The 16,712-nt window shown below is 45.5% G+C and overlaps 2 protein-coding genes and 1 non-coding gene across 3 annotated transcripts; 2 read left to right on the top strand and 1 right to left on the bottom strand.

Annotated features, from left to right (window-relative positions):
- The first annotated feature begins 2,618 nt into the window (after positions 1 to 2,618).
- On the top strand, positions 2,619 to 7,864 carry TMEM167B (transmembrane protein 167B). Its single transcript, XM_024742127.1, has 3 exons — positions 2,619 to 2,743; positions 4,671 to 4,802; positions 5,357 to 7,864. The coding sequence occupies exons 1-3, from the start codon at positions 2,734 to 2,736 to the stop codon at positions 5,437 to 5,439; spliced, it is 225 nt and encodes a 74-aa protein (XP_024597895.1). The 5' UTR covers positions 2,619 to 2,733; the 3' UTR covers positions 5,440 to 7,864.
- Positions 7,865 to 9,093: 1,229 nt separating this feature from the next.
- On the top strand, positions 9,094 to 9,513 carry LOC112397864 (small Cajal body-specific RNA 2). Its single transcript, XR_003002886.1, has one exon.
- Positions 9,514 to 11,137: 1,624 nt separating this feature from the next.
- On the bottom strand, positions 11,138 to 16,327 carry CFAP276 (cilia and flagella associated protein 276). Its single transcript, XM_024742063.1, has 5 exons — positions 16,177 to 16,327; positions 13,046 to 13,162; positions 12,400 to 12,515; positions 11,707 to 11,834; positions 11,138 to 11,290 (listed from the first exon to the last, which is right to left on the bottom strand). The coding sequence occupies exons 1-5, from the start codon at positions 16,255 to 16,257 to the stop codon at positions 11,220 to 11,222; spliced, it is 513 nt and encodes a 170-aa protein (XP_024597831.1). The 5' UTR covers positions 16,258 to 16,327; the 3' UTR covers positions 11,138 to 11,219.
- Positions 16,328 to 16,712: the final 385 nt, after the last annotated feature.

Below are 16,712 nucleotides of genomic sequence, written 5' to 3'. Positions count from 1 at the left end.
CGAAAAAAAAAAAAAAAAGAATCCACCTGCCAATGCAGGGGACACCAGTTCGATCCCTGGTCTGGGAAGATACCACATGCTGCAGAGCAACTAAGCTTGCAAGCCACAGCTACTGAGCCTGTGCTCTAGAGCCCGTGCTCTGCAACGAGAAGCCACCGCAATGAGAAGGCCACATACTGCAACGAAGAGTAGCCACCCCAACTAGAGAGAAAAGCCCCCACGCAGCAACGAATACCCAATGCAACCGAAAAATAGAAGAAATAAAACAATGAATAAATTGAGGCATAATTCAGTTTAAAAAAATAAGTTTCCACTGTTGTGAGGATTTAATTGATGCTTGAAGACTGAAATGGTAAAATTACTAAAGTGATGGATGTAGAAATGAAAAGGGGGCAATTGGAACATTTTGGAAAAAAAGGAGTTAATCGATTCGAAGATAATTTACAAATTCTAAATTCAGTGATTAGGGGAAAAGGACTATTAACCATAGAAACAGGGAAATCAGAAGGGGGTGAGTTTTGTTTTAAACATTTCAAATGTCAGAAGAACATCTGCTAGAAAAGTAGGACTGGAGCTTGGGTAGGACATCAACTTAAGACCTCTGCACGGGGAATTCCCTGGCGGTCCAGTGGTTAGGACTCCGCCCCTTCACTGCGGAGGGCTCGGCCACTTCGCCAAAAACAAAACCAAAACAAAACTCTTCGTAGAGGTGGTAGTTGAAGCCAGGGGACATGATAGGTCACCAAGTAAGGGTTAATAATGAGAAAAAGTGGGTGAGGGTATCTTAGGAACGTCTATGTTTACGTGGGAAAAGAGCCTGGGTAAAGAGAACAACGAAGTGCGGGACAGGGAGGATAGCACAGTTCCATAGTATGTAAGAAAGGAGAATTTTTTTAGATGAAGATGAGCTACATGATTCAGTCTAAATTAGGGAACATGAATTTGTTTAGGACCTGGTTAGAGTATCTTGGGGCTTTTATCCAGCTTTGGTGCAGGGAACTAACAGTTGCCAGTGATGGTACTAGTGCTGATACTGTTTTAGATAACTATTGATGAAAAGTTCAAAGGCAAAGACAATTAGGGATTTTTTATTGTCTTGTTTTGTTTTTGAGTAGTCCTTAGCAGTTCTTTTGGGCAGGGAGATTCATCTGTGTATGTATTTGCACACATTTATTTGCTTTGTCTTATTTTGTCCTGTATGTCTTCCCTGGTTTTTTGTTTGTTTCTGCATTTAAGCACATTTTCACAAGGAGTCTGTCCTGCATCAGACTTTTGTTGGCTTGCCTTTCTACTCCAGCTCCTAGGAGGCTTTGGTAGCTTTTCTTCTGCGTAACCAAGCAGGCCACAGCCAGCAGATGGCACTATAGCAAGAGGGGCAGAGGGTCCCTTTAGGACCTGACAACAACTGCGGACTAGTAACTTTAGTTTCAGCCTCGGACGACTCAGTTGCACTTTAGCCCGGACTCTAATAAAGCCGGTCAAGCTGTGTGCAATTAAGAATTTCAATGTACAAAATGGGATCTGCGGCTTTGTCTCCTCCATCCTGGGCCACCATTAAACTGAAAGTATCGTCAAGCTGTGAAAGTGTTGTGAGAAGGGCTATCCCAATATCGCCGTTTCCTAGTTAAAGTGGCCGAGGTGACCCCACTTTAACTAAATACAGGAGTCAATCGAGACTATCCTGAGAGTTTAAAGAAAAATTCATACAAATAGGCAATTACCTAAGCTTTTCCCGACAACGTGTAGCTTTAGCATATGAAATTTGCGACTTGTTTTTGTTACAGTGTTGCTAATTTCATTTGAAAGTTCAGACACAGCCTCACTATCCAGATTTCCATAAGGAGTAAGAAAGATCCGCGGCGGTTCCGGAGGCCGCAGGGACGGCCTCTAGACCCCTATTGTCCGGGTTCTCTTACGTGGAAGCTTGAGACGGAGGCCTCTGGTGCAGGTGGGCTGCTCCTTACAGACACACCAAACGCACACACACACAAACAGAGCAGCCGCCATAGCGGAAAACAAAGTGCAAAACTGCAAGCCTTGGACTTCACTGGTGGCGCAGTGGTTAAGAATCCGCCTGCCAATGCAGAGGACATGGGTTCGAGCCCTGGTCCGGGAAGATCCCACATGCCGCGGAGCAACTAAGCCCATGCTCCACAACTACTGAGCCTGTGTGCCACAACTACTGAAGCCCGTGTGCCTAGAGCCTGTGCTCCACAGCAAGAGAAGCCACCGCAATGAGAAGCCCACGCACTGCAGCGAAGAGTAGCCCCCATTCACCACAACTAGAGAAAGCCTGTGCACAGCAACGAGGACCCAACCAGCCATAAATAAATAAAATAAATTTATTTTAAAAAAAAACAAAATTGCAAGCCTTTACCTTTTCAAACACAACTCGAGCAGGTCAGGTTACACCCCAACACTAACTAAAGGGGCACCCAGAAAAGATTGGTTACCATGGCCACGTAGGAAGCCTCCCGGATAGCTTTCTTAGCTTTCTTCTTACACACACCTACTCACGCGAGCTCCACCCACGCAGGTCCCTAGCTCGGCAATCTGCTAGCCACGCCTGATTGCGTTCTGCACTCGTCTCTCTGCCCTTGCACCTGCGTACTACGGCGCCTGCCCGTCGCCGCGGCCCGGATCGGGAAGTGTCAAGCGGGAGCTGGGTTCCCCCGCCTTTGCCGCTATCACCGCTGACCCCGGACCCCAACTCCAGGCCCGGGCCCAGCCGCCATGACGAACGGTGAGAACTAATGACCAGAGCCGAGGATGGGAGTGCAGTACGAGTGGAAACCTGGCGGGCGGAGCCGGGACTGACGTGGCCGTTCTCCCCGCCCCCTCCCAGCCCAGTCCCCCTTTGGCCTCTCGGTGCCCCAACTCCTGTCCCCTATACTCCTCCGGGGGTTCCCCCGTTCCGTGCCCGTATAGAACCCCCAGTGCCTCTTGTGCCCACACCCGTAGTTCTTGGTTCCCACACTGTGCCCTTCTCCCTTCCTAGAAGTTCGTTCTGACCCTTACAAGCCACTTCGCGAGGCCAGTCCCGGTTGAACTATTGTTTTAGCACCAGGAAAGAGGATCCTCCTCACAGCCCTCTGTGTTCTCAAACTTTTGGATAGTAGGCTCGTTGGGATGACCGATAAATCACACAGGATTTTAAACCCCATACTTTTAGGGGGGCGGGGGTGAATGTAGATCCTAAAAAAAAAAGTTCTCCTGTTTTGTTAAAATGTCGGGAAGCTTTCTCGTATTTGATTCTAAAGTCTTGCCTGGGCGATCCCATCTGGAGACCGTGGCTAGTGTTACAGGGGTTGGATTTAGACACTGCCTTTTCTAAAGATGATGTGGCAGTTGCCACCCTGTTTATCTGACCTAATTTTCCAGGCGTCTTCAAACACTTTATAGACATGATTTCTGAATTCCAGGGAACGGCAGGAAACGATGACTTTGTGGTCTTTAGAGTCGATCTTACAGGAAAAAAGATGACAAGACCTCTTAGGTAGTATGATTTGAAGGGCATAGAACAGCATTTCTCAAAAGTACCTTCTTCATAAGCCTGGTACTAAAGTTTCAAATTTCACTTCCTTGTGACTTTTGGCTTTGCAAAAACTTACGGGAGAAAAGACTAGCACGTATTGTTCATCATAAAACTTGGTGTATGTATTAATTTACTGGACCCTTTCCTGTGTGACATCTAGTTGTGAGATAGATTTACTGGAGGGAGAGAGGGAGATGGAGTGGCCCAGAACTGGCAGATGCCAGTTGTGTAAAATATCCTTTTGGAGCTTCCTGGGCAGTCAGAGGTCTGAGGTTAGTAGGCACAGTACAAGAAGGGACATCACCCGGAGGAAGAAATAATCTGAACTGAGAAATAAGAGAGCAGTTGGACACATAGTAATTAATAAATAAGTTTTAGTCATCCTTTCCCCTTTTGTGGTCTGATTTTTTTTTCTACTTAGGTGATTCTTTGCGCTTACAAGACATAGGTTGGCTTACAAGTGTAAGAAATAGAGCTAATTGTTCAAAGCTTTTTTCCCCCCACAATTGTTCCACCTTGTCGAAGCCTCAGATCTTTTATTGCTTGTTTGTTTTCAAGAATCTGTTAACTCAGGCAGAAATTTGGTTTGTAAGTAGAGTATCATGCGTGAAGTGTAAGATAAGCATAGGAAAATTGTAGTCATATGGATTCTAACTCTTGCAATTTCCATTAAGCTTTACTTTTGCCTTAACATATTCTTCACCAACAGATGCAGATCTGAGAGACTTGGCCAAATATCTACCTCTCCTTTATCACATGAGTGATTTATAGGAAGAACATGTTTCATTCTCTCAGCTCAGGCTCGAAGGATTCTTATGCCTCTCTCAACCTAATGCCAACACTGGCCATTCCTGGTAGGCTGATTCCACATAAAGTGATGCACTCTTCTCAGAATTGATACTTCTTGAAAGGAGAGGGAAGGGGGCAGTGAAATCTTTGTAAGGGGATTGTCTACAAGTGATTTGGGGGAACAGAAAGGTAACCTTGTTAGTCCCAGGACCTTGGCTTCCTCTTGTCAGGGCTGGCACTGCAGTTGAGATTATCATCTTGATATTTTATCACATTCTGTTCTCCAGGGGGATCACCTGTCCCAAACTGGATTAGCACCAAAGGTTTTTTTCTCTTTCTGTAACAGTGTACTCCTTGGATGGGATTCTGGTGTTTGGTTTGCTCTTTGTTTGCACCTGTGCCTACTTCAAGAAAGTACCTCGTCTCAAAAGCTGGCTGCTCTCAGAGAAGAAGGGAGTTTGGGGTGTGTTTTACAAAGGTAAGATCATATCTGTTCAGGGAGAGGAGATTGCCATCTCTGGACAGTGAGGTGCTGCAAGGTGGGGGTGGGATAGGCTGGAATTGTATGTGGTTCAACTTTTACATAATTGTTTATTTTAGCTCCAAGGTAATTTTAGTATTCTCCATGGAGTAAAACTATATAAATTAAACAATTTTAATTGGACTAGAGTTGTTGGAAGGAATATTTTCCCAGTGAAAATTTTTTTCTGAATTTCTGGAAAGAATTTATTGGAGTCTCTTGTAAGTATTGATTTTATTAACTCAGATGCTTTTTTACTTTTTATTTTGGGCATCTTCATCTGGAATCCTACTTACCTAGATCTTTTTTCAAAATAAGGCAAAATATAAACTAACAGTATATTCATCTAGAACCTAGGGCTTAAGGGTAGTATTTAAATACATTCCTGGGTGGGTTCTTGAGACCCTTGATAGGTCTTGTCGTCTGTGACTAGAGATTTCAAATCTTGAAAGTGAGGACTTATATGAAGGGCAGGGTTTGACTTCTTTTCTCGTTTTATTTTTTCCTGCTAGCTGCTGTGATTGGAACTAGGCTGCATGCTGCTGTAGCAATCGCCTGCGTTGTAATGGCCTTCTACGTCCTGTTTATAAAATGAATTCCAAAGCATCCACTTCATCAACTGCCAACCAAGGGGACGAAGGTCAAGAGCCTGTCAGGAGCCTGGGCCCAGCGTAGGAGAGTTCAGCTAAAATCATCAAAGTCCCCAGGATGACACCACAGCATCTGCCCCTACCTTATGTGGGGAAAACTCCTCGTGGTTACAAACATTATTTATGCTTCAGGGGACTACAGAAAGCCAGCTTCCTTTGACCTGTGTGTAAATCAGTCCTCAGCAGAGAGCATATAATGTCCAGATGAATTATACCCCTCAGTGATATGATTACATACCTCCTGCTTAAAAATCTGTCACCTATTTTGTGCTTCAGCCCCTCATCAGGAACTTTTCACACTGAGGCTCATTAGGGGAGGATATAAGCTGTATTCAAACTTCTTGGAAGGAGAGATAATTTTCAAGACTTGACTTTTTTTTTAGTGTTTGATTTGGATTTGGCAAATTGCAGGGGGCTGGGAGGCTGGGGTGGGGAGGCTGGGTGGGAAATAGGAGTTAAACAATGCCAAGGAATTTTTTGGCTTTGGAAATTTATCTTTCATATACCCGTCTGGGAACATAAGAGAGAGGCATGATCCTCATTGCAAAAAGAGAACAGACGAAATAGCTGTGCTGTGTGCTGGTAGCCAGAGAGTTTTGCCAAGAGAATCTGGGCCTACATAAGATTTGGAAATTGTCTGTGATGAGACCAGAAAGGAGTAACTTAGACAAGAAACAATGTTCTATTCACCAGTATTCCCAAAAGGAAACTTCACCCCCTCAAATGGTATATTGAAACTGTTGCTATTTTCCTAAAGCTTTTTAAATATTTTCTAAATTACTGAGTGCTAAATACTGTTACGCAGTTTTAAATGCCACCACTAGGGGAAAGAGAAACTATTGAAGAAATAATTTGCAGTTGGGGTAGAAGAAATAAATAAATCTAGTATATTAATTCATATACTAGTAAAGTCATCTAGAATTTATTGTGATGTTAGATGGAAGTTCTGTCATGTTAACCAACATACAAACTTATTTTTTGTTTAAATCTGGGTTATGGCAATTTTCAGTCGATTACTTGTGTTTCTTGGCCCACTTTTAATTTTCTTCATATTGTAGTATTTAGCTGTCTCTTGGAAATTATAAGAACATGGGAAATTTGAATGAGAGAAGTTGATGGCATTCATAGGCATGTTTGGACAGTTCATAGAATCCATGAATAAAATGAGAGTGTTTTCTAAAGTAAAGGAAAGCAGAGGTTCGCAATTGAGATTGATGGGCTTTTCCATGGAGTATGGGAACTCCTGAACAAATCATTTTAGATGACTCTACATTTGAAGTGAAGACTTATCCATTCCCTCCTCCTTTTATCTGCAAAAGGATCAACTGTTGCATTTCTGAAGCCTAGAACTTCTCTATTAAAAAAAAAAAGAATTGGTCTAAAATTAAATTATTGTAAAGAGCAAGCAGAGACATAGGTCTACCAGTGGAATTATTCACTAAAGTAAACTTGACTGTGGACAAGTTGGCTGTGGTTGACCCCAGTGTGGCAGTAAATTGTCTTTTGTCTTATTCCAAAAGAACAAAAGCTGCTAGGAAGTTTAGGTTCTGAAACATTCAGTTTAGTGCTTTGATGGTTCCTAGAAGTATAGAAAGTCATCAAGTAAACACTACATGTCTAATCATCTCAGAGTTATGGCTGTTGTCTCTTCAGGAATTGGTCCACAGGGTAAATTTCAATGATTCATATATTTTTCATTGTCATTTCTGAGGATCTTTCACACAAGAGAAAGGAAAGCTAGTGGAACAGAAAGAAGAGTTACACCTTGTGGGTGTGAGTTTGGAACCTGTTGGCCAACGGGAATGTCACTCTCTGGAAATACAGGTTCAGCATGTTTTGCACTTGTTATTTTGTAGCTTTAATGACTTTTGTTTCCTAATAGGGCTAATATCTCTAAGCTTGGTGTTTAGAGCTTCTTCATATTTTAAACTAGTCCCATTTCACAGTTCAGATCAATTTTTACAGCCTCCTGGGTGGGTCATCTTGACCTAAGCTCTTGAACTGTTATATTTTGAGATGTTTTCATACCAGAATGTACCAAAAAGTACACAGAGTGAAGGTAATTTACAGCAAGAAACAAATACACAGCTTATTTCATTTCTTGACTTTAGATAAGCAGAAACTTGTTTAATTCATCACTTTGGTTGATGTGTCATATATTTTTGACTGAAAATTGTAGGAAGTTGTTCCTCTAAGGGAGTCTTTTAGGGGTGGAAGAAGGGGGATATCAGTATTGCCTCAGATCCAAACTGGCGTCACCATAAACCCTGTATGCCAGGGTGGAATGAAGTCAGCTTTTTATAGTTGAAATAAGACTTTTTATTCACCATTGTCTGCACAAATCCTTGAAAATAAAGTTTCTTTCCCTACTGTTTTTGTCCATTTTGTCACATGCATGCTGAATTATTGAACTTTGTTCAATATTCCCCTGGGTTCTGCCCATAGTATACCTTTTTAGTTTATATTAGTGAATATCATCAATCCTGTTAACCCCTTGTGATGGTCACTGAATGTATGATATATGTATGATATAGTTCAGAATCTATGAGGGTATAGCTTTCTCCTTTGAGGGAACTAATTTTATATATATATATATATATACATTTTGAGGTGTATTAAACAATGTAGATAACATTCTCCAACCCTACTACTGCTATTAAAAGTATCAACTGCCATTACAAGCCATAAACTTCTTCAGTGAAATGAGGTTATCAGGTTACCCAGCCACATACCTAGAAAATCCTTGGGTTTCTGGTACATACAATGGACACTTTTCCCCAATTTGTTTATTCCAAGTACATGGTGGGACTGGCACAAGTACAAATGATAACAAAATTCTGATTTGTTTTCCCCCCTCACATATGTATTTCTTGAAAAAGGAAAAAGAAGGAACTGAGACATTCAAATTGTGCTTTGTGATGTGAAAGGAGCTAATTCTAACTTACATAATTGTTCCTTTTTTTTTTCTTACACTCATTCTTGAAAGATTTATTTTAGCGGATATGAAAGTAAATGAAGATTCAGCAATATGACTGCGACAGCAAGTTCTAGGTAGCAAGAGGGCTCTGTGGGGACAGAGATATGTCTTCCTACCTTATACTACTACCTAGTGTATATTAGGTAGTATATTAGTAGTATATATAGTTACTATATTCTAACTACCTAGTCCTTGGACTTAAGTAATCTATTCTCACCTTTCCCTTTGGTAAAATGATGTTTGCCTTCTCCCATGGGAGAAGGAGCTCCTAGGGAAGCTGATGTTGGTAATGACCAGAATTTGCCTTCTCCCTGGGAAAGAAATCATTCACCTAGAGGTCTCTTGAGATTGAATCATCTTATATCCAGAACTTGGATCAAAGATCAAAGAAAAACTACAGATATGGATATAAATGTGTAGCTGCACAGCGATCCAAGAACCATCACGATTCAGTATTGTGGGAATTTGTCCCGCCTTTACCTGGGCCCTTGGTTCCCCTCCGAGCCACGTGGGGGCGGGAAAGTGCGCACTCGGCGAGGACCTGTGCTCGGTTGTTCTTCCCAGAACCCTCCGGGGCGGAGGAGGGGCGGAGGGCTTTAAAGGAGCTTGCGTACTTCCGCCCTTTCACCGGAGGGAGAGCGGCATGGGGTGAGGCTGGTTAGAAGTGTGGCGAGGTGTGTGGAAGGCGCCTGCGGGCTGAGTGTGTGAGTGGACGCGAGAATGTGTGAGTGCGCGCGTGGTGCGTGCAAGGCGAGTGCGTGCGGCCGCCCCCGTGCCCCTCCCCCCGCCTACACCTTGATCTTATTTGATCGGGTTGTGACTCCAGCCCCGCCGGACCAACCCGAAATGAAAAGCTCCCCTCCTGCGAAGCCCCTTCCTCGGGGCGCTGTGCAGCGAGGCCCCTTGGGCGGTGGCAACGCCGCGGTCCCGGAGGTCCCGGAGCTGGTCCTACGAGGCCCGGCGCTCAGAAGTGATGAATTGATCAGATAGACGAGGCTGGGCTTGTCCTGGGCCACTGATTATCGAGGCGATTCTGATCTGAGCCCGGGCCCAGTGCACGGCCGCCCGTGGCGTTGAGGCTAACGTGTCAATGGTCGGCTGCGGGCCCCGGGCGCTGGCGGACGGAGGTAGAATGAGCCGTCGCCTCGCCCGCGGGAGCGGGAGCTGGAGCTGAAAGGATATGGAGGCCTTGTTCCCCGCTGCAGTTTTCTTTTGTAGCCGCCTCCCTTTTTTTCTTTAGACCCGACTTGTCATAATGACTCTTGTATGGTACCAACACTGGTGCCCCCGGTCTAAAGGCACTATACAGCGCCTCCTGCGAAGGGATATACGTATATATGCATGTCTGTATACGTGTATATATCTGTAAGAGAACTTGGAGACCTTATAAGAATTCAGATTCCAGGGACCCGCACCGGATTACTGAATTAGAATTAGCGGGGGGGGGGGAGGGGGTGTCTAGGAATCTATATTATTTAAAACCTCCATGCATGGATCGCAGTAATAAATTTTTTGATGTTCAGTATCAACCCACATGAGGTGATTATCCCAGAAAGTCACCCACTCTGCCACTTTCAGCTATTCTAAATAAAGAGAACTGAAAATATTGCCACTTGGCAGCGAACACTATGAACTGACTGGAGTATCTCGATGGAAGAGGGGCTGTAATAGTATCTCAGGTGACCCCGCACCTGAGTACCAGGAAGAAGCCCTTTCATATCTGATTTATTCAACAATGCATATGCTGTCCAATCTTAGAAATGGGAACTTAGCGTACAATATTCTAAAAGGTCTGCCATTTCTTGCTCATTTTAACAGCAGGCTCCTGTGAGTGGCTTGTCATTTTGGAAACCACATTACTGAATCAGTTTTTAGGTACCTTCAGACCCTAGGATCAGGTTGTTGAACGCTGTTTCCAAGAATAGGGGGCTGTATATCACAGCACAAATCAAGGCAAAGAAAAGAGAATTGACTCCCAGGCAAGGAGACAGTAGCAGAGTTAAGAGAATGAATAATGGCAAGGAGCCAGGGAGATGGAGCCCTCATGGAAAAGTAGAGCTCAGCAGATGACTAAATCCAGAAGGTCTGAAATCTGTTAAGCGTGACCTCAGCCTAAGTGTTAATGCCACAAAGAGCTACTAAAATTAGTGTTTGTAAGCTCAAGAGAATGGACTATGTCCATTCTTGCTTTCCCAACACTTAGCTCAGTACCTGACACATAAAAGTTTGCAAGAGGGGCTTCCCTGGTGGCGCAGTGGTTGAGAGTCCGCCTGCCGATGCAGGGGACATGGGTTCGTGCCCCGGTCTGGGAGGATCCCACGTGCCGCGGAGCGGCTGGGCCCCGTGAGCCATGGCCGCTGAGCCTGCACTCCGCAACTGGAGGGGCCACAACAGTGAGAGGCCCACATACCGCAAAAAAAAAAAAAAAATGTTTGCAAGAAATGTTGAATGGATATGGTTGGAATGACTCCAGTTCACAAAACGTGAATACCTGTCTCCTGCTAAAAACAGTGCTATTCTGTCCTAAATCCGTATCTTTTCAGCAAGATGACTTTCCGAGTTGCAAATATGCCCAACAGGATTAGTTTCTAGAAGTTGAGAAACTTCCATGTTTTAAGAGTAGTCATGTGGCAACTGGTAGTCCATGGGTAACAGATACTCCAGGCTTCATCTTACACAAATCTATTTCATGGAGGTGGGCGGCAGGATGTTCCACTATGATTAATTAGTCCAGGGGCCCGTCAACACTTAGGTGGAGAAGAAGCCACCATCATTCTTTCGGGAATACCCTCCATTGCTGGCTGCAGTGTGAGGGGACACTGTGGAGAAAAGAGAAGAGGGAGTGGGCTGTGAATTTCAGATCCTTTGCCTTTTCTGGGAACTTGTCGCCCACACATTTATGGGGACAATGGAGAAGGTTCTAACAGCTGAGGAAACGGCATATAGAGGACTGATGGGAGGTAGATATAGGTCTTTCACTCCCCGGTTTCTGCCCTTTGCTGAAAATTTTTGTCCGCTAGACCTAAGGCTGAGGTAGTGGCTCTGAAAAACTGAATTCATTTCCTAGCTCTACAGTCAGCATGTACCCTGGTTTTAGTCTGATATATGCCAGACTCTCAGTTATCCCTGATGTTCCCTAATAGCCAATCACCTCAACTCCCTGATTCCTGTGACCATTTAGAAAAACTCTTGCACCACCCATCTGCCTCCCACCCCTCAGTCTTCTGACCCTTACCTATGGATCCCTGGATGCTGTGAATAGACTCCTTCTTAGGGTTGATCCAGTGTCTGATGTTAGCTCGGGAAGTGATCGCGGGTGGCTGGGGAGGTGATAAAAATTCTCCAGAGAATTGGATCTTGATTCTAGAAGATGGTGTGGGGAAGAACATGGGAGAGTGAAATCAATCAGGAGAAGAAAGGTAAGGAGGGAAAGAGTTGCATGCAACCTTAAAAATAAAGCAGCTGGGGCCTCCCTGGTGGCGCAGTGGTTGAGAGTCCGCCTGCCGATGCAGGGGACACGGGTTCGTGCCCCGGTCCGCGAAGATCCCACATGCCGCGGAGCGGCTGGGTTCGTGAGCCATAGCTGCTGAGCCTGCGTGTCCGGAGCCTGTGCTCCGCAACGGGAGAGGCCACAACAGTGAGGCCCATGTACCGCAAAAAAATAAAAATAAAAATAAAAATAAAGTAAAGCAGCTGAAGGCCCTTTTTACCCTCTGGAATGAACCAAAGATTTTGTGCTACAGATGAGCACAATCCTGGAAGATCTCTGTTCATTTTAGAAAATAAAAAAACAGAACTTGTATTACAGAAGTAAAAAATAACAGAAATCTATAGAAACAAGAACCTATTGATTGTTATTTCTCAGATGACACTTTACATTACTTGATTGGCATTGTCCTTAGGGAGAGGCTCCGCCTCCACTACTTACCCATGGGCATCCTGAATGGTCTCCTGGTGTATCAGTGTCTCACTTTTGCTCTTGAACGTCCCTGTGTGGTGGTTGTACAAGGCTGCTAATCGGAAATCCAGATCATCCTTCGGTATCTACGGAGGAAGCCAATCCCGCCACCCCCAGGGTTAACTTGCCACATTTGCACCTGCTCTAGTCGGGTTCTGTTGGGCTCTACTCTTGCCCCAAAGCAGAGTGAACCCCTTCTGGGCCTGAGATCCACCAACTCCCTACATACCAAATTACTGTACATGATGACTTCTTAACTCTTGTCCATATAGAATTGTCTCATGGTTAGGTCTTAGGAGTGGGGAGCTCTCCTGGAGACATGAGAACCACTATATTGTCCTGGACTTGAGCTTAACGGGCCTTACCTCGTTCATGGTTATAATGAGAAGTCTGGTGAGAGAATGATTTGCTCCAGATAATCAACTGCAGCAAAACCCAAGCCTTCTGACTTCCCAGAGGAAGTTGATAAGTTGGTATTTGGTTTTAGATTTGGTAGGATCTTGGATTGGGGACAAGATAAAGATGCTAAGGTAGTCAGGGACAGACTACCTTTCAAAAAGGATATTAATTAGTCCTAAGTGGATATAAGGAGAAATAGCATTTCAATGCTAGGTACCTCAGGATCAAAAAAATAAACAGCCTGCCTCATGGACGTGATTGTGGGAGTTGAGCTGAGTCGACACCAGGGTTCCTGTTGCTGAGCAAGGTGAGTTGGGTTCTTATATGGCAGTTTCTGCAAAAGAGAAACCACACCCACCCCTGGTTACCGGAGGCCTTGCTGATGTGATAGCGTCAGTGACATCCATCCCCTTATCCCATCCCATTTTAACTGAATCGCAAAGATCTAAAAGAGAAGAACGAAATGGGGCAAGACTCCCGGGCTTCGGATCCTCCTAAGTTTTCAATCTCAGAACTGACAGAAATGGGCCAGGAATACAGGGAAAGGGGTGAAGTGGGACAGGAGGTGAAGGGTGGGGAGCAGAGAGGCAAGATGAGCTCAGGTTTAGAAGTCCTGAGCTTGAAGAAGAGAGAAGATATCCTAATGCAATTAACAGGTAGGAAATTGGAAGTGTGCAATTGTTGGAGGAGAGCTCAGAACAAGTAGTAGAGATCTGGGGGTCATCCCCCTGAAGTGGTGGTTGAAGCCTGCAAAAAGGCGTCTGACCAACAAGGAAGAGGCGGTTCGTGAGGACTGCACAGTATTATAATGGGGGTGGCGGTGGGAGCAGTCAGAGACAAGAGAATCAGGAGAGAGCAGTGTCTAGGCAGGTGAGAAAATTTCAGTAAGCAGGGAAGGGTCATTGTGTCTGCAGGAATGTCAAAAAGTTCATTGGATGTTCAGTCCTCTAATTAAAACCCCACAAGCACGAATATGAAAAGCACACAGCTGATTTCTTCATTACATGTAAAATGCCATACTGTTCACCACTGTATCCCCAGTGCCTAGCACAGCGACCTAACACATGGTGTTCTAAAATGAAATATTGATTGAATCAATGACTGAATTCCAGTGAGTACAACTACAACCTAGTAGAAATCTCATTCAACCTATCGGATGTAGGGACCCTCCTCCTCCCCTGTATATAACACAGTGCTGTGTGACTCAGCTCAATTAGGCATTAATTGAGTGGTGTGAACCAGGCAGTATACTGTCACCAAGAAAGATGAAAAAGGAAATGGGAAAACTACAAATACATATGATGCAAGCACAGGCAGCTCTCTTCCCATTCCTCGAAGGCTGCATAAGCCTCTATAAGCAGAAGGCTGAGATGGTCTTTCACTGAGAAAGTCAAGCCTGTCAAGCGTGAGTGCCATCTTCACATCCATTTTCCTTCCATCTCAGAGAAAGGGAAGTCCCTTTTATTCAAGAATCACCCTTCCCTGAACCCAGCGCTTCCTGGTGCTTTAGGGCCCTGTGCTATCCTGCCAGCCCCTGTACCCAGCTTCTCCTCATTCCTTCATCACTGTCTAGCTACCCACTCCATGACCTTCCCTACCGAGCCAGCCTTCTTAAAGAGTCAACGCTTGCCACCTCCACTTCCTCCCCGTTCCCATTCCCTCTTCTGCCCACTGCTGTCTGGCCTCTGCCTCAAGCACCCACTGAAACTACTCTTGCTGGTGACCACCGACCTTTGTGGCTAGGTCAGGTGGATCCATTCCAGTCCGGACCTTCTGACCTCTGCGGTTTCTGCACCACGACTCTGATTCCACGAAATGTTCTCTCCATCCTATGTGGGTCCAGATCCTCCGGGTTCTCCTCCTGCCTCTGGCTATTACTTCTTAGCTTCCTTCTCGGCTCTGCTTTCTCTCTCTGTCCCTTAGTGGTATCCTCCAGGGGGGTTGTCTCTGCCTTTCTGACTCTCACATTCACTGGATGAGCTCATTCTCTCCTATACCTTCAACCACCAGATGAATACTGTGGCTTCCAGACATTTTCAACCCACAGCTCTCAACCAGGTTGCCTACTCTTCATCTCTATGGAAATGTCCCACAGGCACCACGAAAGCAACAGCTACATAACTGATCTCAACATCTTTCTCCCCAAACTTGCTTTCCCTGGATGCCTCATTCAGTAAATGGTATCAGGTAAGCCCTCAGAAAGCTCTCCCTGACTCATCCACTCTCTTGAACCCATGTCCAGTCAGCCACAAAGTCCCATCAGTCCTGCCCTTTGCATCTTACCACCATCCCCTGCACCACTGCTGTACATCCGTTACTCCTCCTGGAGATCGCTGCACCAGCCTCGTAGCTGATCCCTCTTGTCGCACTAACATCCTGTCCAATCCACTGCCACTTGTGCTTTCTACAACACCCATCTAGTATGCCACTCCAGTGCTTACAGTCCTGAGATGAATCCCCAGGATGAAAACCCAGCTCACTAGCATGCTGTACACAGCACACCCACCCCAGGAGGGTCACCTCTCCAGCTTCCACCCTCTCCACTCCTCCATTTCACACCAACGCTTCAGCCACTTTGGACTCTTTGGTCCCAAAGAGGCCACCCTCATCCTCCTCTCCATGTATGTGCACCTGCTGCTCCCTTTGCCTTGAATGTCTGGTTCCTGTTTCCTTCCTCCTAACTTACATTCCACCTCCTCCCTCCCCTGGTCCAGCTGACTCATATTTGAATGTCAAAACTCACCTGCTCTGGGAGGCTTTCCTTTAAGCTCCTGTTTCCCATGATACACCACATATAACTGTCACAACACATGTGCTGCTGTGCAAGCACTTTTGCTGTTGCTGTTGTCAGTCTGGCTTTTATACTAGATTTCCCTGAGAACAGGAGCTAATCTAATGTGTCAATACACCCTCAGTTTTTAGCAGAGCGCCCGGCATACAGTAAATAATAACTGTTGAATAAACAAAAGGGAGTGCTTTGATTTTGTTATTAAGCCACAATTACCATTTAGTTCACCTTATTTTTCACCACTTCAAACATCTCAAATACTTCTACGAGAAAAGTGGAACCTGGGCCTGGGTAAGCCCCATTATAGCAATCATTGCTTAAGGCTGTGAGTGCCTCTTGCTCCTCTGGACTAGAACTCCACTTGCCTCTGCTCAAAAGCACCTGTGAAATGTTGGCAGACCTGAATATGGGGACATGGAGGAAGGCAGAGAACAGACTTCTCCGGTACCTGACTCAGTGTCCTCACCATAGTCCTTTAAGTTACCATCTCTTCCTGTCGCGCCGACAGAAAGAAGAGTGCGGTCGACCCTACTGGGAATCTGCGCAAGAAACCTCAGTACCTCGGAAGCCCGCAGTTTCCCCAAGTAGGAATCATCGTTTTCCAACGTAGGATTCTGGAAAGGGTCTCGGGTGAGAGGCATGGTAAAATGTCGAGCGAGACACTCTTAAGAGTGATGAGAGGCCCGCGCAGCCGCTCACAATCTTGCACGCGGAGGAGCCGGGGTCCCAATTGTTTGGCACGCCCAATTTCAGTTGCCAGGCAACTACCCCGCCGTCTATGACTGAGGCGAATTCCCTCCGAGAATGGCGCCACCTGGCGGTCCAACGCGGGAGGCCCCTCGGGAAGAAGCTACTGGGAACGCAGAGGGAAAGCGCCGCTGAGTGTACCGGGGAGCCCTGGATTGGCACTCGTGAGACTTCGGTGAAAAACGCCGAACAGGTCTTCTGCAGAAGACCTCAGTTAAAGAAAGTATTCCTAAAAGGTGGCCCAGAAATGTCCTTCCTCCTGGCATCTAACCAAAGGATTTCTCAAAGCGATGAGAGAATGGGGATGTCAAGAGACAGAAGAGTCCAGGTGTCGTGCTTGGAAAATTGC

Source organism: Neophocaena asiaeorientalis, unplaced genomic scaffold (assembly GCF_003031525.2).
Source record: "Neophocaena asiaeorientalis asiaeorientalis breed wild unplaced genomic scaffold, Neophocaena_asiaeorientalis_V1.1 scaffold35, whole genome shotgun sequence".
Classification (NCBI taxonomy): domain Eukaryota; kingdom Metazoa; phylum Chordata; class Mammalia; order Artiodactyla; family Phocoenidae; genus Neophocaena; species Neophocaena asiaeorientalis.
The sequence above is the reverse complement of the archived record's forward strand: the minus strand, read 5'-3'. Positions and strand labels throughout refer to the sequence as shown.

Excerpts from the sequence above, each read along its gene's own strand:
- CFAP276 (XM_024742063.1), bottom strand. The coding sequence starts at position 16,257 with ATGCCTCTCACCCGAGACCCTTTCCAGAATCCTACGTTGGAAAACGAT. Across the intron at positions 13,163-16,176 it reads GGAAACTGCGGGCTTCCGAG|AAACTGCCATATAAGAACCC; the intron begins GTACTGAGGTTT and ends TCTCTTTTGCAG. Across the intron at positions 11,835-12,399 it reads ACCATTCAGGATGCCCATGG|AATCAAGATCCAATTCTCTG; the intron begins GTAAGTAGTGGA and ends ACCATCTTCTAG.
- TMEM167B (XM_024742127.1), top strand. Across the intron at positions 4,803-5,356 it reads TTGGGGTGTGTTTTACAAAG|CTGCTGTGATTGGAACTAGG; the intron begins GTAAGATCATAT and ends TTTTCCTGCTAG.